The 23,192-nt window shown below is 37.8% G+C and overlaps 1 protein-coding gene across 7 annotated transcripts in view; it reads right to left on the reverse strand.

Moving 5' to 3' along the window:
* Nucleotides 1-23,192, reverse strand: part of CTNND2 (catenin delta 2) — a 712,671-nt gene that overhangs the window by 52,352 nt on the left and 637,127 nt on the right. For all 7 annotated transcript variants that reach the window (XM_014260357.2, XM_088053661.1, XM_088053643.1 and 4 more), the window contains one exon: nucleotides 21,110-21,260. In XM_014260357.2, coding sequence (XP_014115832.2) covers nucleotides 21,110-21,260 — 151 coding nt within the window. The remainder of the gene's footprint in view (nucleotides 1-21,109; nucleotides 21,261-23,192) is intronic.

A 23,192-nucleotide genomic window follows, 5' to 3' on the forward strand; every position in this document is an offset into this window, starting at 1 on the left:
AGCACCGGTGGTCCCCATCCCTCATTATTCATCTCAACAACTGACATCTCTGACCACTAACACTAAGACCCTAAGCTTGAGTCCAAGCTCCTACCTCCTACCCCAATCCCAAACGCTAATCCTCAACCCCAACAGCACAAACACAACTTCTGAACCTATAACAAAATTCAAGACCAAGTAAGCTGGTAAAAGTATAAAATAAGCTGACACAAACGTTTTTAATTGTCAAAAAAGAAATCAGTTTTTTGGCATGATCTTGCTCTCATAGAGCTGAGCAGGAGCAATGAGGTAAGGCTTCATTTATCACTGTGTCAAGCAAACATTAGTCTTCACTTGTCACCCTGAAAACTCAGCTTCTGAGCTTGCTGACATGGTTTTGTAAGGACTTTCCCAGGACAGTAACTGTAAACATAGCTTTGTGTACATTCTTTCTGTTACACGTCTTGTGATGGGCATCTCTCATGGCCAGTGCAGTGAGAAAGTGTTATCCTGACCATCCAATCCCTGGCCGTGGTCAGAAGCCTATAAATCCTGGGAGGAAAAATAAACTCGCTCTTCTTTCTACCACACCTCGACTTGTGTTCCTGTGATCTATTCATCTTCAGCGGCATTTACTAGGTGAGAAAATTGAAGATTTTGCTTCTCTTAGCCCTGCTCCTCCTGCAGCTCAAGCTGTTTCCCAGCTTGATTTAGTGGAAACACCCAATTATAATTACTGCACATGAACCAAATGAGATTCAATGCACTAACAAGTGGCAATGGTCTTCCCTTTAACAATTATGCTGAATACTCAATTTAAATGGCACCATTAAACTAAATGGATCTTAAATATCATAGTGCTACTCTCAAAAAAATCCACTCAGATAAATGAAACTTTTGTGAAAAAACACAAGGGAATGACAAGGCATGTCAGCTTTTGAGTGAGATACAGTTAATAGCAATATTGTGCAGCCACGCGTTCATTTAAACATGAGCTCCTTCTCTAATACAAACAGCAATAAAAAGCACACTTTCAGTCATGTTGTATCAAATTTATAGCAGACAAACTATACTGAAAAGATTCTTTAAAGGTCATTAATATAAAGCACTCTCTTACCAATTATGAGATATTCTATTGGGTAGCTCTTAGCTTCCAGATTTATTGACACACATATTCTTACCTTTGAAAATGTCTGAAATATATCCTTAGTACATACTTATTCCAAACATTTAAAGTAAATATACTGAAGAATATCTTGGAACTTGGCACTTTTGAGCTATGAAGTCCTCTTCTGAAAGCAGATTAAAGTAGATAAATCTGTAATTTATGTTCAAGTTCTCTTTGTCCTGGAATTATTTCTCCTTTCAGAGACTGAGTCTGATAATGCTCTCCTTGTAATTCATCAAAGTATTTGACTTTATGTAGATACACATGAAAAAATTATTTTATTAATATCAAGTAAGTTTAAAAATTACACATAGAACCAGAATAACAGAGGTTGGAAAAGACATTGCGAGTTTGTCTAACCTAACCTCCCTGCCCAAAACAAATGCAAAACCAATGCAATGCAAAACCATGAGACAACTTCAGATCAATAGAAAACTGTTTTAAAAATACATGCATTATATAGTTGACATAATACATATAAGGCATATATAGTTCCTGTGCTGCTCTCCTGTCAAAAAGATTATTATTCATAATGGAAGAAACATTTAAATATGATGAATGTGTGTCTTCATGTGTACACATCTGTTTAGTCTCTTCTCCCAGTACAAAATTTGCAATTTTAACTACATAAAGACCATGACAGACTGCATTCTTTTTGATATGAATATATTCTGGGATACGAAGGCAGCAAGAGAATTACAAGAGGAAAGATTAACTAATACAGAGGAGAAAATATATATTTATTGACAGAACAAGAATGGAAACTAAGATGGAACTGGTGCAAATAGGATGAAAAAATGTTTGGATGGTGCTACTCAGAACAGGTATTAATGGTTCATTATTGAAATATAAGCATTTATCAAAATAATTCTGTAGAAAATATATTAATTAATTTCTGTAGACAATCTTCTATCCTGGGTCTATATTCATCCTGTGTCACAGTCAGTTGTATGGATGGTGAAAGACAAGGACAAAAGCTAAAAAATGTTTGAGGATTGGTTTAGATTTCATTTATCTTGATTTTGGAAGACTGAATTCATTAAAGTCAAATGGATAATAATATTACACAGAAGCAGGAGATTATTATCTGCAGAAATACAGAATGAAGAACAATTTACTGAGTAGCAATTCTGGAGGAAAGTATCAGGAAGCCAGGAAAGATCATAAGATAGGCATGTGTTACAAGATAGGTTGCTGTGACACAGACAGCTATTCAGGAGTATATTAACAAATAATCCTGGCAGAACAAAAAGATGTTATGTTCCTCTGTGCAGAGCTTGTGGAGAAATACCACAACTAGTCTGAATGGCAGACTTCAGGAAAGATAGGGACCAACAAGAATGAGTCTAAATGAAAACAAAAAGAGTAGCTAGGAAGACAGACCAAACTGACTGCCATCTCAGCTTTAATTATATATTCAGCTACTCCAACTATACCACTACAACCTGCATACAAGGAACAACACTGTGTTCTTTATTGTAATGTACTGCAGTGGTACCATTCTTACTCAGTGTCTTCATGCACAACATACATGGCAGAGGAGACTGCTACTGGAGACTGCAGTTCACCAAGAGATGAAAAGCACAGTACCTGGACATATGGCCCCATTGCATATTTAGGATGAGGTCTTCATATGATCTACTTAAAGAGCTGGAACAAAGAAAATTGCAAGTCAAGTGTCCAAAACGGGAAGAATTGGTTCATATGGTAAATTTTATTATTTCTGAATTTATGCTTGCAAGCTGCTCTTACTGGCCTTGAAATAAAATGGTTCACGTTATATGTGAGGTCCACCTCGGTTTCCCATTTTTTATTCACTGAGCTAACTTCATATTTATAAATGGTTAATTAGGACTGAGAAACAGTTTCCTTCAATAGACAGGAGATCTATTGAGACAGTCTGGATTATTAGGAAGGGACTTGTTCTGACAGGTTTTGGGGTACAGACACAGCTCCACTCATTTCAGGAATGTTAATCCATGAGGCCCTGACATTACTGGGGGGCTAAGAAGCATTTTTTCTCTTTGACCAAAAGTAGAAGTGTTGTCTCTGCAGATTTTGAAACACATTTCTTGCTCTAGTCCATCTAGAATATACCCTGTGGTATAAAAATACTAACTCCAGTTCCTATGGAGCTGAATACAACACCATAGCTGTGAAATACACCTCTTGCTGTGGCTGCAGCAGTGTGTCTGTGATCTTCCTTCTCATTCTTGAGTGCTGAAGGGCTTATAGGAATGGCTTTAGGAACAGCATTAGCATTATTGGGTTGATACTTAGGATTGCTAAACCTGTTCACTGAAGGTATTGCATCCATTCAAACTTGGGAAGCTGCAATAAGCTGTGGACTTTTGAAACTGGTTGGTGAGAATTGAGAGATTTTGATGGTGACTGTGATTTATGTTGAACTTCATTTGTCAAGAGATTGTGTTTGGGTTTAGGACTTCCAAACTTGTGCTCCAAGGGCGTTGCAGCACTAAGGTAAGGTTTTATTGTAAAGCAGTTGTAAGAAGGAGTGAGTGTTTTCTGAATCTGTTAGCTCCTTTAATGGGGCCTTTGTCAGGGAAGCTTTTCTGAGGATAAAAAGTGAACTGCACCATGCCATCTCTAGAGGATCTGAAAATCGCTGGCTTATTCTGAGGTGGAGGAGGGTCAGGCACAGAGTTAACTTCAGAAAGTGGAGGCTTGTGACATGCTGGAAGAGATAGGACAGGACTATCAATTGAGGTTGTGTAGGCTCTATTTTGAAGCAGTAGAAGGTGGAGTTGTAATTTGACGGATTGGCTCATAGTGCTTTTACCAACAGGCCTATCAACTGATTCGGCATCAGTTGGTTTCCCTACAGAATGTGGCGAATTTCAGCTGACTCTGCAAATGAATTGGTTTAGTGACCTCAGAATGATGGCTGGCAGGAACCTGCAAACAGAACTTATTTTCAAAACTCTCACAGTCAAAATATGATAGCTGCTTTTGATAATACTCTGCATCTTCTTCAGGATCATAACAACTTGAGACCTTTGCTTGAAGTCTCTCTGGTTCAGGGCCCTGTAAATATATGTCTCAGATAAAGTACTCTTTTAGCTTGTGAATGAGTGCAATACTTGTTGGATAATAATATAATCTTGAAAAACTAATGAATTGCTTAACTTCCCGCTATTTGAAAGAAAGGGAAAAAGAGATCCAAGGAAAAAACCAAGATGAAAAAGGAGAGATTCACAATATGAGTCCTCCGATCCAGGTCTCTAAATATTTTCCTTACATTTCTTAATTGCACAATTTCTTGAGTATATTTGACCACCACCTTTTTCTTGCTTGTTGTTGCCTGCTCCCTTTCTTTCAGAATCAGGCAAAGCAGAAAGCTGAGACATCTTATCTTCCTCCATTCCTCTTCATAATTCAGGGAATATTCTTTTTGTTCACAACCTTCAGGTGACTTGGCTCCTGGGTCAGCTACTGCCATGGCCAGATGGACAAGTGCCTACTCTGGCTTGCTCCTCCTGCAAGAGTTAGGCACACACTGATGGGCCGATACTCCAAAGCACTGCTCTTTTCAGGAAGATTAGTGCATGAACAGCTCACCTTGGACACTTTCTCCTGAGTTCCTGTTGCAATTTAATCTAGGCTGTGCCCCGGGACTGGTTAAAAAGTCCATGCCATTCTAACGTTCCAAATAATACCACTGCTTCTGAAAGTACTTCCATTGGTTTTGTAATAATGATGCGCTTTTTTTTCAGAATTCCTTTTAGTGGGTGATGTCTAGACATTTTCTGCACACTAATTGTCTCTCACAATGAGAAAGCCACATGTGATTATTCATTCACAGTTACAGAAACCAAGGCAAGATAGGCCAACGTCCAACTCAAGAAGCCACCTGAGACTAGTGTTTTTCTTCTTAGGAATGAGTGAAGCAAATTAATTCCTCTAGCTTCAATATAAGGTTTTTTAGTATTTGCTTTGTAAATAATTCCATTTTCTTACTTTGGTGGAAATTCTACAACTAATCTCTAGGCACAGGGCTCCAAAGTGCAGAGCCGGACTAATAGTTACTGATTTCTTAAGTTTTAAGTAGATTTTAGAATAAAATGGGGAAGGAAAGAGACAACATTTAATTTTGATGAGAATGAGAGAAGGGTTACAATGAGGCTAATCTCTGACTCTTAATCAATTTCTGTATTGTTTGAAGATTGAACTAGAAGTGCAGTTCTTTTCTCTCTCTTTTAATAATTTTGTCTCAGCTTATCAGAAAAGTCCTAGTAAATGAAAGATGCTTGAACAGGGCTACAACTGAACGAGATGAATTGCAGTCTCACTAGGAAGAAGCTGAGCTTTTCAGTATAAGGCATATACAAATTCAATCCCAAGGCAGGAGAATGGATTTAACTACAGTGGATAATGCACAAAAATCTACCCTCAGAACCCCCAGTCTCAAAGGCTTTGCTTATGATGGACTTGGTATTTCAGATTGTTGGTGGCTCATAAGAGAGGAGAGATGGCCTTTTCTTTTGGGCTTGATTTAGACATTGTGTACAGAATTGTACATCAGAGGATAACACCTTTAGCTGCTGAAGATTTAATACCAATATAGAGAAATTATACACACCAGCTTGCCAGCCTATCTGATACCATTATATTCTAAAGGACCCTGCTTTTGTCTATCCAAGGGACACAGCTTATCTGTTTTGCTATTCTAATTTTCCAGTAAGACATGAAGGAATTCCCAAAACTGTTTTTTTTATTTTGTTTTGGGAGAGGGAAGGAGGAAGGGAAGGAAGAAGGGAGAGTTTTGAGTAAAGCAACAGTTTACAGTGGTGCAGTAATACTAAGATCGGATTTGTGTTGACTGGGTTCTAACAAAATAAAACAACCTTCAGGCTGTGGGCAGACCTCCAGAATGCAAATGTGAACATTTATAATTTTGAGCCTCATAAGCACTACTGGGACAAGTCAGAATTTTTCACCTCTCAGGTGACTCATTTGAGTTTGCTGTGTTTAACGAACTTTATCTGTAAAAGGAAAACAATCTTTTTGCTCCCCCAGCTCATTCTGACAGATTAGTCAGGGAGTGCTGATTCAATGTAGACGTGAGGTGCTAATGAGGGGCTGAACAGAACCTAGAAGCAGGAGGATATTGTGTCACTGATTGCCTCACAGTAAATTACCAGATGTTAGGTTAGAGAACTGTAGTTTCCTATATATGCTAACTCAATCAGCTGAGAACCTATAATTTTCAGAGTGAAAACAGAAATTCCACTATTAAAAAATGAACTGTATTATATAATATATTTAACATTAATTTATTTCCATTAAATATACTTAATGGGGTAAGTACAACATTTTCAAAGGATAGAAGTGAATTAATTTACATTCAACTCTGTTTTTCATAGTAAACTATTAGTTCTTTAAAACAGTCCATTTAATGCCTATGTCATGACTGAAAACAGAAATTCAGTTCTTAATTTAGCATTAGGTATGTAAGAATTTTACCCAGATGTTATTAACATAGTAAGAACCACTTATACTTTCACTTACTCTCCTATTTAATTTAAAGTAAATCTTACCATTGTTTGGCATTGTATAGTGTCTATATTGTATAGTGATTAGTACCTAAACACTAGTGCAGCCTACTCTATCTTAATAATGCTGCTTTGTTACTCTGAGTTGAATCCTGCTTCTCAGGAACTTGATGGAAAAATTCCTTCTAGCTCCCATGAGATGATAGCTGCTGGCAACAAGATTTTCTTCTAGTTGTTGCAATCGTACACCATAAAACAATGTGTGTTTTACATGAAGTGAGTAATTTTCTATCTATTTCTAGATATATTCTATGTATTTTTTCTATGAATTTCTATGTATTTTCTAAGTACATGTACTCCTTAGCAAGCTTCTCTTCCTCTTTGGTGTGGGTAAAAGGCTGGAATAAAACCTACCTCAATACATATACACACACAGACACTACCACACACATACATAGTGCTGTATTGTGTATGTATTGATAAAGATTAGGTTAAAGGCACTCAACATCAATTTAATATGCAGATACTTTTGCAGATGATATTCAGAGGTGAATATAAAGTAAGTTATTTTAAAGGACAGAATAAAATGCATTTGTACATGACTGTTCTGATTGCATTTCTTACAACCATTTTTTTTCCCATGTGTCTGAAATAATTTAAAATTCATGTTCTTGCTATACAATTGAATTATGTATCAGATCAGAATCTGTTAGTCTACGTGTGATTAGTTTAATAATAGGCATCACTGTTGAAGACTAGAGAAATTACATTTATTTCCATTGATTTGGAAGCAATCAATTCCAAAGACAAAGTTCAATGTTAGGCAAAGGTTCTTCACTCAGTGGGTGGTTTGGCACTGGAACAGGCTCCTCAGAGAAGTGGTCACAGGACCAAGCCTGACAGAGTTCAAGAGGTGTTTGGACAATGCTCTCTAGTACCTGGTGTGACACATGGGATCATCCTATCCAGGGCCAGGAGTTGGACTCGATGATCCTTGCAGGTATCTTTCTAACTCAGGATATTCTATGACATTCCAAAGTATTTCCCTTTTAAAATCTGCAAATACAGTACCTTACCAAAAATGCAACAAATTGAGCTACTATTACAATTCCCTCTGTGTTTAAGTGAATTTAGCTACAATTATCCTATTCTGACCCTGATTCCACAATAAGATGGTTATTTCCTGAAACTTATACACTGTCACACTGAAACTGTGGTTTAAAATTTGGTGAACTTTGTCCTGAAGTAACTTAAGTATCTTAAATGATGTCACAGATAAAGACATTTAAATTGTGTTTATTCACTTCTAGTTTGGAAATTACAGAGTTTACTCTATGCTGCTTGAAATAACAAATGTGCCAGTTAACCTTACTCCATATAGTATCCTTACTGAGATTTTGACCAGATAAGTAGATGATATGGTGGGCAGAAAACTGTCCGGACAATAGGGCTTCATTGCCAGTATGAAATCCAATTAGCAGATGGTTACTTAGAGATGCCCCACAGGTGGTGATAGTGAGGCCAAGTCTGTTTCTTATCTTCATTAACAGCCTCAAGGACTGGACAGAAAGAAAGACTGTGGACAAGGTGATGTTGGGAGGAGTAGTCAGCACTGGAGGGCAGGACTGCTGTTCAGATGGACAGCTGAACAGCAAACTCAAAATTCAACAAAAGCAAATGCACTCAAGATTAAATAAGCCCCTGTACCAGCACACAGATGAGTGTCAACTGGTTAGAAAGCAAGTTTTTAAAGAAAACTCTGAAACCTAGAAGTGCTGGTAGTGCTCAAGCTGAGCACGAGTCTAGAATGTACCCTTGCAGCACAGAAGGCCAATGACATCCTGGGCTTTATTACATGGAGTCTAGCCAACTCAACAAAGATATCATTCTTCCTCTCACTCAAACAATTCTGCATCTACACTATACCTAGAGTGTCACATGCAGTTTTTTTCTGCCCAGTCCAAAAAGGCATTGCAAAATACTGGAACAAGTTCAGTGGAGCACCCCAAAGACAGCTGGGGGACTGGAACACATGACAGACAAGAACTGCATCATCTGGGCCTTAAAGGAAGGTTATGGAGAGATCTTGCTGTTGTTTATAACTACTTAATGGAATGGTGTAGAGAAGATGGGATCAGGATCGTCTTAAGAGTTCCACAGTCTAAGAAAAAGAACTAAAAGGCATGCTGGAACACAGGAAATTCCAACTGATAAAAGGAAGGCTAATTTTGCTATGGTGGTGGTCAAACAACAGAACAGAACAGGTTGCCCAAGGAGGTTGAGGAATCAGCCTAAAGTCCTAAGCAACTTTCTGTTATTGGACCAGCTTGACCATTGGAGGCCCCTTCCAAGCAAAATAGATCCAGTGATACCAAATTTTGTCTTTATTGCACTTGCAGACTGAAGCCTTCCCTACAACCTGAAAAAGTTACTTTATTTCTTAAGTGTATTTTCTAAAGTTCCCCAGTTAAAGTAATTTTCTAGGCTTAAATGGACTAAAAGGAAGTAAATTGGCACAATATAATCTAGCGACCAAAGGAATTTCACAGTATATGTATCCCAGACTGTCAGCAATTTCTTAACAGCTGAGACCACAAAGACAAGCAATTTTGAATTTCATTGTTGATTACTTCCCTGCACATTACTACCAGCAACAAGGTAGGTTTTATTTCCATTTCTTTTTGTAAGGTAGGGCTTGACAAACTCTCAAAACTCTCTATAAAGGTGTTTCTCTGATTATGTTTTCTTAAAATCTTCATTCTGGAATACTGGAGAGATTGTATCTAAAATATTCAATTATCTAGTCCCTTTTTTTAAAAAAAGACCTTTAATTTTAAGTGCTAACAACATGCTGTTTTGTCTTAACCTCGTCTTTCAAATTGCACTAATCACATAACATTTCTATACAAAAAGCATGGATTTAAGCATTAATGCATCTTAATGCTTTATTAGGTAAATTCCTGAAGTAAAATCTATCATTATAAAAGATACATTATATATACATAAAATTGCTAACTCTAGGGGGTAGTCATTGAATCTTTTTCATGTTCATACAACCTCTTGCATAACACAGCCACATGAGGAAGCAAAAGGAAAATTAAAAACATAATAACACTGAAGATTGTATCAGAAATGCCAGATTTCAAGTAATTTTACAGAGATGCTATGGAGAGATCAATGGGGCTTTGAAGCTGATTCTAAGGGTTTTCTATGCTTTCCTTGGGAGGAAAACTGTTTCTTTACTTTTGTTTAATTGAGCCCATCAATATATTAAGTAGAAAGAATCACAGTTTTACCTTATGGAATTATGATAATAAGGCCCCTCAACAAACTGATTATTCCCTCACTTATCTCATGATTATCTCATCTTATGGTGAGAATTTGTTACCCTTTTAATATTTTGTAGCTGTGTATTACAAAATTGCTTCAATCCCATTAGTTATAATCATGAAACAGTAGATTTTGATTTTTTTTAAATACTGTTTGTTAAGTAGGAATGGAAGTTTTCTGAGACTTATTAACCAATAACAAAAAAAAGAACCCTTAAATAACCAGAAACCTAAGGCACAGTGACAGCGCCTCCAGCTAGTCCCACACAGTGTCTTTTGAGAGGTATTACATGCACATAAAGGTACAATATATTTATCAGATAACACAAGCACTCATTTGCAAAGGCTGCAGCAAAAGACCATTATTCTGCTTTCTGTAATTAAGAGGATATTTGAAGTTTTACTGGTATTATCTGAAACAAGGGCCTTTAACACTAGAACCCATAATAAATGTTGGAAACAACCAGGGTATGACTTGGCTCTTACAAGTGAAAAGATCCTACACTGAAGTACTTAATTAAGACAAATTATACTGTAAGAGAACAGAAGCCTCTGAAGATGGCATGCAGAAACCAACAAATATGTGACTGACTGCCTTTTTTATATCTGTCAAAGACTAAACCAACACATGTACAGAGGTATTTTGGCACAGAGTGCATATAACCCAAAAAAGAAGTACCATTACCTTCTGCCCATACTGGGCAAGCGCTAAGAATCAGGAATATTGAGTAAGCACCTAGTGGTTAGGAATATGGAAAAAAACCCTAAATTCAATTTAACTGCACTGAGATTTATTTACAATGCCAGTTGTAAGAACCCAGACATCCACGATCTCTCCGAATCCTGCATTCTTTGAACATTGACTTCTGGTATCTTCTACCTTTGCAGTTGTCCTAGTTTCAGTCAAGGGCAGACTCAATTTTTTGCAGTAGCTGTGATGGGGCAGAGCCTGGAGCTGTGTGGATGTGGCTAAGATATAGCGCTATTAGGTACTATCACTGTCTCCGGCTTGAGGGAAAAAGCATGGGCGTGGACAGTCTGTTTTGTTCCCTGTCCTGGTTGGAGAGCAATTTTTGCGTATAAGACATCCTCTTTTTGTATCAATTTTGTATCTTTTTGTTATCAGCTTTGTTGCGGTTACTGTCCATCTTCTTATCTGATTGAGGTTTCCAATAAATTGTTCTTATCTCAGCTTGGTATGTCTGCCATTTGTCTCTTATTGGAGTGGATGGGGAAAGGGAAGCATCTTGTGGTTTTTCACTTTGGTGGGAGCACTGAATTAAGGAATACCATTTCTAAACCCTGACAGTCACATTTTTATGCAGTGAAAATAAGACATTCTCTGGTGCATTTTTTAATCTAATAGGTGATGACAAACATATGTGCTTGCAGGTATTTTACTTCTGTGTTAGCCTACAATTAGTCCTCCTGTGCAAGGACATAACTTAGGTCCCTGCAATCAAAATTTTCTATCAGTGTCACCTTAGTGAATGGTGTTTGGGTTTTGTCCTTAATATTTTTCCTTTTAAAGCACTCTAAAAGATGAAGAAAACAACTTAGGTGACACTAAAATAGAAGCGGAAGCATCTCTCAAAAGCCACATGAGGTGAGAGGGACATTGTGTACTGCCCACTTCACCTGTCAATATCTAACTCTTGTCTTGTTTTGAAAAGACGGGTGTCTGCTAAGGAAGGCAGTAACCTCCCTTGAAGTGGAAAAATGTTAACTACTTCTTTCTCTTTTGAATTATAATTTTGAAATTAAAAGGCTCATAGGTAAAGATAGGGGAATAGGAATAACACTTTTTTACTAGTAAAATAAAAATGTAGTAGTGGAAAAAAAACCGAAAAACCCCACCCCAAAATAAACAAACAAACCCACTGATAGAGTCAGAATACAACTTGACAGCCTGCTGGGCAGGATGTTGGTAGCAGTATGATTAAATGGGGGCTGCAGTCCTCCTGGAGTGACAGATGTGGTTCTTTTGAAGCAATGATCCTGTAGAAGGGTGTAGTTTTCCTTTGATGGTCCAGTGGTGGTGTAGATGGGTCTTGTTTATTTCTGTGAATTTAGTGGAGAAAGGTTGCTTGTGGTCCAAATCTCAAATTATATTCAGGTAGAAAGGCTTAGCTTCTCCCCCTGAGTGGACCAACTCACAACAGGATGATGTAATTTTATCAGTCATGCAGTGACTGACTCAATGGCTCATTAAGATATCCCCCTGGAGTTATGAGGGATGGTTCATGGAAAAGATAAAGGAAACTTCCCCACCTGGTTTTAACAGATGGTAATAGAATACATACTTCTGGTTACATTGCAACCCAAAACACTAGGGAACTAGGATTGAATGAGATTTTGTAGGAACAACTGCCCTGATTTAGAGAGTGCAAGGATGAAGATGCACAGAGAAAATTACTGTTAAAATGACTGAAAGCCATCTATAGGTAGCTCAAATTTAATCAATACAGATTCATCCTTTCATTTCTTACTAGTTTAAATTTTTTCCATTTCTCAGATCCACCTTCAACATCCTCTGAAACTACAGTGCTCCTTACCCATTCTTTGGGTCATGAGAAGAAAACGATATTATCTTCCTTTATCAAATGGCAATTCACCTGCCATGTCTCTTGCACTGACACGTGTCATGAATGGGAATTTGAGTTTCTTCAAAGAAAAGTGCTTTTAGTAAAATTGCCATATATGTCACTTCAATAATTTAAAAATTACATAAAGTGATATATATTTCAGGGGAAAACACTATTTTGAATCTTACAGAGAATAAAACTAGCTCGCTGTTCACCAATTGAAGTTGGTACAGAATAGGCTAGAAACATGTTTTGATACACTTATCTGTTACTGTAAGGCTGTCACAAACTTGGATTTTCAAAATTGCTTTTCCATTCTCATGGATTTAAAAGTGCTTTTAGAATTACTTTGTCAGTTTTTGAAATCTACACCTCTACCTTTGTATATTTTATGGAATATGTGCTTAAATTATATGCATTTCTTAGATCAGAACTCCAAATTTTCAAAAGGTAAATGGCACTTCTCAGCACAAGCATACTGAGAAACAGAGATGAAAATTAGTATTAAATTATTTGAAATGTCAATTTTCTGAATGAGAAAACCAGATACATATACAGCTTAATTGCTTGCTAACTTGTGCAGGAGTACAGAAATGAACATAAATTGTTTATCTCAAACAAAATATAGGGTGCAGGTCAGAGTACTTACACATGAAATGCACATTAGTAAAGTCAAAAGGCACATCCCTTCACTGTTTTTGGAGGTGGTGGTGTTCTTGGCAGTCACAATTAATCTAGGCGTTCCTGGGCCACCTCTGCCAGATTTTGCAACATTTATGACTTACAATCAGAATTCAATCTTAAGTAATACTGAATGTGAATACAAAATGATAAAACCCATATTAAAGACTTTAAAGTTTATAAACCTTAAAGCACTATATGGCATCATTTAGCATTACCATCATCATCTAGAGAAGCTGTCATGGTGCAATACTGAAGATGATTCTCCTGATTACACCACTTAAATTAGAAATACAGGCATTTTACAGGCACACAGTTTATTCTACTAGAAGGAATAGCTGACCTATGGTTGGTTGTGGTTACAATTTGTGAAGCATCTTGACCTTACTATGACAGATGAAATGATTCTTTGACTTGGCATTACAAGGAAAAACAGGTCTGTGAAAGTAGTATCCCTCATTACTGCAGCTTTGAACCTGCATGCAGTTATTTCTGCTGTTTTGGGTGACAATGAAAAATCATAGTGCTTTTTCACTAACTGTCCTTGCTGCGTCTACTGACCTAATTAAAGGAGAGCAGGACAGTGCTTAGTTTGTATTACCAGAACAGCTTCTGATGGGATACTACTTCCCTATCTTCAGTTACACAAAACTTGGCCACTGAACCTCTGGCTACTTCTCTAGGTTCTCACACAGGACCCACTAGACTGTAAGATCAAACACTTTATGTGATAGAGGTAAGTGGGATGAACACCGAGAGTGCCATTTTCTCTTAACTGTTCAGAAACCAGCTGACTACTTGAAACACTATTTTTTTCAAATGGTTCATGGAAGAGAAAAATCCCTCCAAATCCAGATAGGTGTACTTAGGCAATAGGAAAGTTCAGATGTAGAAGAGTTAATCTAATTTTGAAAGTGCTTGATCTTTACTTTGATACTAAAAATAAGAATTCCGTTTCACCAGTGCTGGTTTTCCTCCTAAATCTCTTCATGTGAGAGTGCTATCTAATAAAAAATGACTTTTCTAGCCTCTGTAACTACGAGGTCTGCTTGTCAAAAATATACTTGAGGAAACAGAGCAAAAAGCAACATGCAAGTGGCTAAAGCATGCGAAAAGTCAACATCTCCTTGACACAAGGCTTTTACACTGCAATGGAAAAAGTACTTAAAATTTAAATATTTATCAGGTTAAATTCTCAGCTAACTTATTTATACGACACTAGAAACCAAGGATTCCAGATGTTGCCTTATGGGTGGTATAAAACATCATAGTTTAATTACTCCTTTACTAACTTAACTAGCGTCTTTCTCTTCATTGATACAGAGTAAGGAGCACCAGTTATTAATTCATGACAATGCATTTAATTTTATAAATCAACTTCCTCAACCTCTTGATGACAGCCTGTTCTTATTCAGGTATCTGTTTATTGTTTTGCACAGCTCAACTATCAAACACAAAAAATGAAGTGCAATAAAAACTGACACAAATTAAACAAATTGCAGGATATATTATGTCTTCATCTTGAGAACAAATGTCTGATTAGTGCTTTCTGGCATCTTCTGCATTGCAAATTTATGTCAATTTATTATTCCAGTGATGAAGATACTTTATACATCAATTAAAAATTCAATAAAAAAATTACTGTCTTTCACTGTCAGCAGATGCATGTGTGAGAAATTCAGAAACATTCACACCTAAAAATAAGAGAAAGCTGCATGCAGGTACTCAAGTGGGATGAAAGCTGCATCCATTTGCAAGATGGATGGGCGGAAACCAGTAAGATGAAGTTTAATAAGTCCAAGTGCCAGGTCCTGCATTTTGGCCACAATAACTCCCTGCAATGTCATAGGCTGGGGACGGTGTGGCTGGACAGTGTCCAGGCAGAAAGGGACCTGGGGGTACTGGTGACAGCCGGCTGAACATGAGCCAGCAGTGTGTCCTGCTGCTCCAGAAGGCCACTGGCATCCTGGCCTGGATCAGGAATAGTGTGGCCAGCAGGAGCAGGGAGGTCATTCTTCCCCTTGGTACTGGGCACTGGTGAGGCCACACCTGGAGTGCTGTGTCCAGTTCTGGGCCCTCAGTTTAGGAAGGACATTGAGATTCTTGAGCACGTCCAGAGGAGGCAACAAGGCTGGTCAGGGGCTTGTAACACAAACCCTGTGAGGAACAGCTGAGGGAGCTGGGGTTGTTTAGCCTGGAGAAAAGGAGACTCAGGGATGACCTTATCACTCTCTACAACTTCCTGAAAGGGGTGTAGTCAGGTGGGGGTTAGTCTCTTTCACCAGATAGCAACTGACTGAATGAGAGGACACAGTCCCAAGCTGTGCCAAGGGAAATACAGGTTAGATATTAGGGAAAAAGTTTTTTACGGAAAGAGTGATAAAGTATTGGAATGGTCTGCTCAGGGAAGTGGTGGAGTCACCATCCCTGGATGTGTTTAAAAGAAGACTGGATATGGTACTTGGTGCCATGGTCTAGTTTTTGGTGTTAGGGCTGGGTTGGACTTGATGATCTTGGAGGTCTCATCCAACGTAGTGATTCTGTGATACTTGATTTAATCATCTTCCAACACATTTCCATATTCCCTACCAATGTACATTACTGGGACTTTAGCTACTGTTCTTATAACTACAAGACTAGGAACTCTTTTCACTTGGATTTATTACTAATCCTGAAAATAAATGTAACCATGTTCTAAGATAGGATGACACGTAGGTGTTTATATACCAGAAGAGCCATGCTCTGCTCTGAGAATGTGAATACTTGATTCTGATGCATTTTCAGCCTCACAGCTGAAAAGCAATCTTTCCAAACATTGTTGTCAAACTTTAAAATAACATACTTGATCTTTGAGTGCAAAGCTGGGCAAGGTGACCTTGTGTGGTTCCTTCCAACAGGAATTATTCTGCAAATCTCATTAGAGTTGTGAACTCCTGATATATCATTCAGTCAAGCTTTCTGAAGTTTAGCAACAAAACTTTGAAACAAACACCAAGCACCCAAACAGGCTCACAATGCTATGAGATCACAAGACATACACTGACAATTACACACTTTTTAGATGTTTTTTATAACTAAACAATGATGTTATGGTAATACAGGTTAATTTCCATTTTATCACATTTTACACAAATTAAGTCACTTTCTGTGAGTCTCTCAGTCACCTATAAGGGCCTCTGTTACAGGTATCATATCTCAGACAATGAACTTTTAGACATCTAGCAAGAGTAAGCAGTTTCCAGCACCCATTAAGTAATAATTTAATTGATGTACTACTGTTGAATTTTGTATGTATAACTGCATTACCAACACACAAACAGTGAAGAGGATAATTCAGTACTGACACACAGGCCCCAACTCAGGAACAACTATTTAAAAATTACTCCTGCTACAGGCCCTGTTTCAAAACCTTGTGAAGGCAGAAGAGATCGTACCACTGACTTTACTTACCTTTTACAACGATATCCACAAGGATGTTTTCATTATTACAACACTTCAACTTATCCCATCAAACTCCATAGAACCTACAGACCTGAACAGACACCTGGATTCTCTAAACATTTTAAGGGCATATGTATGCAAGAACTTGTTTTCTACACAATACAAGTCAACAAAAACCTTTAGGTGGAACTGTCCCCCTTTTGTCCAAGAGTGACTGATTAAAATACTACCAGTCTGTAAAAAAAGGAAAAAAAAATATTCATTTAACTGCAAAAACGCAGACCAAGAGGCCAAGAGAAATAATGGTGCTGTTCAATTTCTAGTACGATATTCCTCTTAATCAACAATGACCCAGAATGGCATTAGAAACCACTGGATAAAATGAAAGTGACAGAAAGACTTGAAGCACAAAACTGTGCACTGAAGTTTGATACGTTTTACCTCCAGCTCTACTTTCTCTCCAAAGCCCGTATCCTGTGGACTTACCACTGAACAGTACTAATACAAATTCCAAATTTTCCTTCAAGAGAACAAATCCTATATTACATGAATAATGACAGATTTCTTATCTGGGGCAGCTTGAAAAATCAGGTTAACTTGTTTGAAAGACCACCTTATTGCACTTTAAAATGCCACAGTAACTGCCATTTAAAATAAAAGGTATATGCTGTGCACAAGAACAAGGAAAATGCAAATTTTGGGGACAGTCATACTTTAAAAATTTCAGACAGGGATAGTCTGTACCTGCTTGTTTAGTATAATAGTAAGTCGTATCATTTTCAATTAACTGTACAATGCATAATCTCTTTTGTTAAAGACGTCGTGGATAGCAGCAAAGAAGAAAATGCTGTCTGTCTTTCAGATAAAAGAACGATGAAGCTGGCTTGGTTCCCAGGATTGAACGGGAAATCCTGATTTGGAAAGCCTTCTCACATGTAGAGTGGGTAGAGGGAATAAGCAAGAAGGGAGGCTGCTACACCAGTGCTGGCTGGGAGAGCTCCTGAGGACAGAAGTCTACCATGCAGACTCAGGTTCTCTAGAACAGAACAGAAAGTTCTCTGAAAGTCCAGAGGACTGTGTGGAAGGTACTTGAACCAGAAATCCACTGAAGGTTGCTGGAGCAGGAAAACAAGGAAACAATTCATCCTGCAAAGATGCTATTTACAGGAGATGGGTTTACTTTCAAGCTTTTCTGCCCCATCCAGCTAATCCAAGTTTCCTCTAGTTAAAGAGAAGAAATTATATAAGGTTAGCAATTTCTGACACCATTCCAACAAAATGTAGCTTTAGAAAATGGAAGTCTGTAAGTACACTCACTGTAGGGAAGATAGTGTGATAGCTTTGGTGTGAGGCACTGGCCTGACTGGCCAGCACGAGGTCTGCAGGTTATCCTCAAGTTAAAAACTGCATTCCCAGCAGAAAGAGAATAATGTCATATTCTCAAACTAAGGCATCAGTCTAGCCCTGAGGAATACAGAAGGGTTTTTTTATTCTACTTTCCCTTCCTCACCTTTTCCTTCTGAGAGAAAGAAAGAACATGGGGATGACATAACTGCATAGAGGTCATCAACATAGCTTTTAGAGGACCTGTGCAATAAAAGTTATTTTCTTCTAAGTTAACCATCAAAAGCAAAAAAAAAGTGATTTTTGTCAACTCAGTGGCATCTACTGGGGCTGGGGAGCAAAGCTAATGGACCCATGGGGAAGTTTAGACAGAACCTGCTTCAAGGAAAGAAAAGAAGCCTTCAAAAATGCTGAGCACATGAATAGAAGTGGAAAAATGTTATGGTACCAGAGGGACACAGGGGTGCTGTGCAGCCTAAATCACTGAAACTAAGGAGAATGAAACAGGAAGTATCAGTAGTAGATCCTTCCCTCAGCTGGAAGAAAGAAAAGGCTGAGAAACCCTTCCCTTGGGTGCACTCTTGGGAAGCAAAAAAGACTGTGTACTATTTTATGCAGACAAGGGTCCTGGAAGTCAAGTGAAAATGACTGTGGTCTAACACGTGACCAGGAATGCATCTGGGCAGTGTGTTTAAGGAGAGAAAACTGGGTGTTGCATTATCTAGTAGGCCAGATTTACAATGTTTTTGAATGCAATTTAATTTTGTGAAGGAGAAAAATGAATATGACTGTTGTCTCTGCCAAGGGACACATGGCACATTGCAAAAGCAACACAGAAGAAAAAAAGAAGGTCCTTTTAAAGACATGGAGCATGCCTGAAATGAAACCCAGGAAGAAGACCTCACTATAATGTTGCTATGGGGATGGATCAGATAAATTATGAGAGAAGCCTCACACCAACCTTTAGCAATGTAACAACACTGTTGTTGATCCGTGTGAAAAACAAAACAGATTGGTCAATTCAGTGAAGTCTACTATGAAACTTCTGGCCATTGAGAAGAGGTTTTTTTTGTTTGTTTTGTAGCACAGTACATGCAAGTCTGGATTTTAACAAGCTTTCTAATATGTTTTCCAGGTGCCTTAATACTAATGTAGGGGCTGCTTGACAGCAGCAGAATTAGATGTATCATTCTCTGGCACATTTCAGTAAAAAATGTCAGCTGGGAAAGGAATTACAGCACCACTGAAATGAAAGCTTTATAAAGACATTAAAACCCCCCAACCAACTCAATTCTACTTATGTAACTTTACTACATATACAATTGGAAAACTCTCCTTTATAAAAGGTTATCTTATGGGGAAAATTCCAGCTTGTAAGGCCAAGTGTGTCACCACAAGAACCTGATGCATTAATAAAAATCAGAAAGAGGAAAGATAAATAGCATGTCGATTTTGCCTAGGCAGAAGGATGTTTGAACACTCATAAAGCACAAGCTCCTTTTGAGGCTACCTTTGCATAACAACAGCTAAGGCATCCTGCAATACATATACAATACATGGAAGTGCAATATCAACAAAATGGATGGACTACAACATGAGTTGAAGTCCTTGACCACTGCTGATGTTTAGCATTTCTAAAAATCAGCTCTATGATAGACCCTACTTGCTAAAAAATACTAGACAAGACTGCTATTACTGTTTCTTTGAAGTTCAATGATGAAAGCCAGAGAAATGAACATACAGAGATCCCAGTTGAAATGGTTCAAGTCTTATAACTCCCTTGCATATTGGCATGTTTGGACTGTTTTTAAGCTGCAGCAAATTACTATTGCAATTATGAAGTACAATTTCTCAGAATCACCCTACAAATAACATAAATCAGAGCAGCACTCTACAGCTATTATTAAATTACTAAAATTTATCTTAGCTATTCTGAAGTGTTCTTTAAGAATTTAAAAAAATATTAAAATTTTGAGGTTGTGCAAATTTACAATCCATAATTTGACTAGTTTTTTGAATGGCACATCAGATTAAGACAGCTCAATTTTAAATGTATAGTGCTACATTCCTAAATGAAATTTTCAGATCTGGGAACATTAGTACAATGAGACACTCCTCCCAATATGAGAGGAGTGATTGCCTTGTTTTAACAACTTGCAGACCACAGCTGTAATGAAGCATTAACCCTGAGACAGCACTGGATGCAAATAACAAACATTATGATCATAGTATCTATTTATAAAATTCTGTAATTAAAAGCAGGGAAGAAATATGCTGTAATGATAACAAATCAACAAGTAAGGAAAAATTAACAGAAAATATGCTCTTAATGTACAGAAGTAGAAATAATTTGGTTAAGATTGTTGAAATAATTAAAAATCAAGGGAGTGATTATTTTTCAAAGACAGAACATGAAAATAAAAGCTCAATGACCCACAGTATTTAGATGAATTTCAGCTAAAAAAACCCAACAAATGCCTGAACAAAATAAAACATGTCCAAACCCCTGATGTGTGCTTACCATATGATCAGAATTCAGGGGCAATAATGACTTACATAAATTATTGTCCTTTTCCTTAAAAACATATTTGTTTGTGAAGCAAGAGTCTCCCAGTTCTCTTGCTGGAGCTACTCATCTGCCCAGTAAATTCCTGTAACCTTTTTAAAATCTTTACACCTTGTTACTTCATGATTACGAAGCTACTTGCAATAAGTCATCTGAGGATCAGGAAGGGGTGCTCTGCTTAGATCCCTGACCTGGAAGATGCAAGTGCTACTGCCAGCCTAAGAATGAAATGCTAAAGCAGAACAAAGCCATTGCTTTTCTTACAGAGATTACAGCATGAGAGATCAAGAAACATTGCATGATGTTTAATTAATTTAACAATTCCTTGATATATACTAGCAAGTTGTCACATAAAATCTGAATATGACACACTAGAGAAAGAATTAAAAAAATTGTTCTAGAAATGTGAGGATAATTTTCACTGTGCTCATTCTGCTGTGAACTGGAAAAAACAAAAAATCCCCAAACCCACAGTATATATAGATTGTTTGGAAAGAACATACCTATTAACTCTTTATTTCTGACATCTAAGGCCATGTTTCGTAAAGCTGTAGCAACTGCACATACCACCCGGTCATTGTCTATCCGGAGCAGTTCCACCAATATCGGCAATCCTTTCTCTTTGCGGACGGCAGCGCGGATGTACACTGACCACTGTAAAGACATAGGGGAAAGAGAGTGGGAACAAAGTGAGGAATCCACCACAGACAGTGAGGCATCTGAGCTTACAACAGAGTAAGGGCTAACAGAAGCATTTGGATGCAAAATTCAAAAGAGTAGAAATAATTGCATTGATGGTGCTAGGCAACCACTTGATTTGGCAATCAGCACTCTTTTGTTTTATGTTGACAGAGAAATTAAATGATGAATTGACTTCACTGCCAGCACACCTGGTTGTATTTTCACAGCCCAAGTCTGCAGATGACTTACAAAATGCTCACCAGGGTTTTGTATGCAACATTTAATGATGCTTGTTTACTGCTAAACCAACAGCATTTGTTTTACAAAATATGTATTACAAAGCAAGTTCAAGAGGTCTGAGTATTCTTTGTTGTTACCAAAAGAATTATTCAGTCTACAAACATGAAAACACTATTATCATTTCTCTTGTCATTGTTAACTTGTTCAGAAGTAAAACTGAGGATAACTACATGCCTGGTTTTGGCAGCTGTAGTGATCCTAACTGGAATACCGTTGAACATTGAAGTGTTAGCAATTCCCTCAAGAGCTGACCTGAGGGCGATGGGCGCCTGTGCTGTGCCTGACTGCAGGATAAACCCAGTGGCTGATTCTATCAGAGAAGCCTGTAGGCATCTCCCACCTGACAGCTGGTCATGACACCACTGGAATGGCCTTGTCTTTGTATTAAAGAGAGCAATATGTTCTCATGTAAACATCCTTTTTATTTGACAGTAGAAATGATGAATAGAGCGGTTTACTTCTAAGAAACCCTTTAGGAGCTCTAAAAATTATCATGCCAGAGAACAAGGGATCTGTGCAATGTGCAGTGAGTAGGAGGTCCATCCAGAGCTGTACGTCTTCAGGTTCCCAGAACATGACTGGGTGAAATATCAGCTATACCACCCTGTTTTCCATTCCTCTGTTATCTCCAGCAGCTGCAAAACATGTAAACAAGACAGCAGCTGTGACCTTGTGGGTTTAAAGCATATGGGTACTGCCAAAGTTAAGATGTTTGGACATCTGTGGATGTACAGATCTCCTCAGCATAGCCCACTTCAAACCAAGCCATCCACAGGCACGCATTCTTTTCACTTCGTGATCTCTTCACTGAAATTTTCATAAAGTTCACATTCATGCCTCTTGTACTGATAGTAGAAAGAAAATTATTGAAGCAGAATGTCTCCTTCCTTTCAGTGCTATGGCATGGACATTTATCTTGCCATTGTACCTGGAAGGTGAAGACAAGTTCTGGAAGGCCTTTGCTTTTGAAATATTTAAAATATTTCACAAACTAGGATGATAAATCACAGGATTTTCTGATCTAGATGGCCCTTTTCTTTTGACAAAGACATCCCACTGTAAAGAATAATTACATTGCAATAGCATTACTCAACAGCTAGGCAGAGTAAAAACAAAAAAAGGTTAGCACATTCACTGTCAGCAGACCATCCTTAACCCCTGCATATGGCCTCTACTTGCCACAGCTGAAGAACTTTAAAAGCATCTGTTTATATAAGATTCATGCCCTGAATAGCAAAAACCAGAATATATATTTATGATATAAACAGTAGATATGGAGATAGACAAGAACTACAGTGCTGTAATGTCATTCCAGGTGATACAATTCAGGGGAAATTGGGAAAAAGGAAAAAGAGAAACCAGCATTTAAAGAGAACTTTATTATTATTTCTCCTCTGTAGTAACTATGCATAACAAAAGCCAATTGGCTGGACTTTGCTGTAGATGAAAGTGATAATGGTTATGATAAGCTTTCTAGTCAGTTAAGTTGGACAAGGGGTTCTCAGCATCCCTGAGCACAATAATGGGTCTAAAACATAAATGTGCTGTCATTTTGTGCAGCAAAGGAAACAGCTTAGGGGAGATAAATGATAACTTGGTTGATCT

Source organism: Pseudopodoces humilis, chromosome 1, assembly GCF_049639895.1.
Source record: "Pseudopodoces humilis isolate 2021_Gansu_Grassland_sample_001 chromosome 1, ASM4963989v1, whole genome shotgun sequence".
In the NCBI taxonomy this organism is placed as follows: domain Eukaryota; kingdom Metazoa; phylum Chordata; class Aves; order Passeriformes; family Paridae; genus Pseudopodoces; species Pseudopodoces humilis.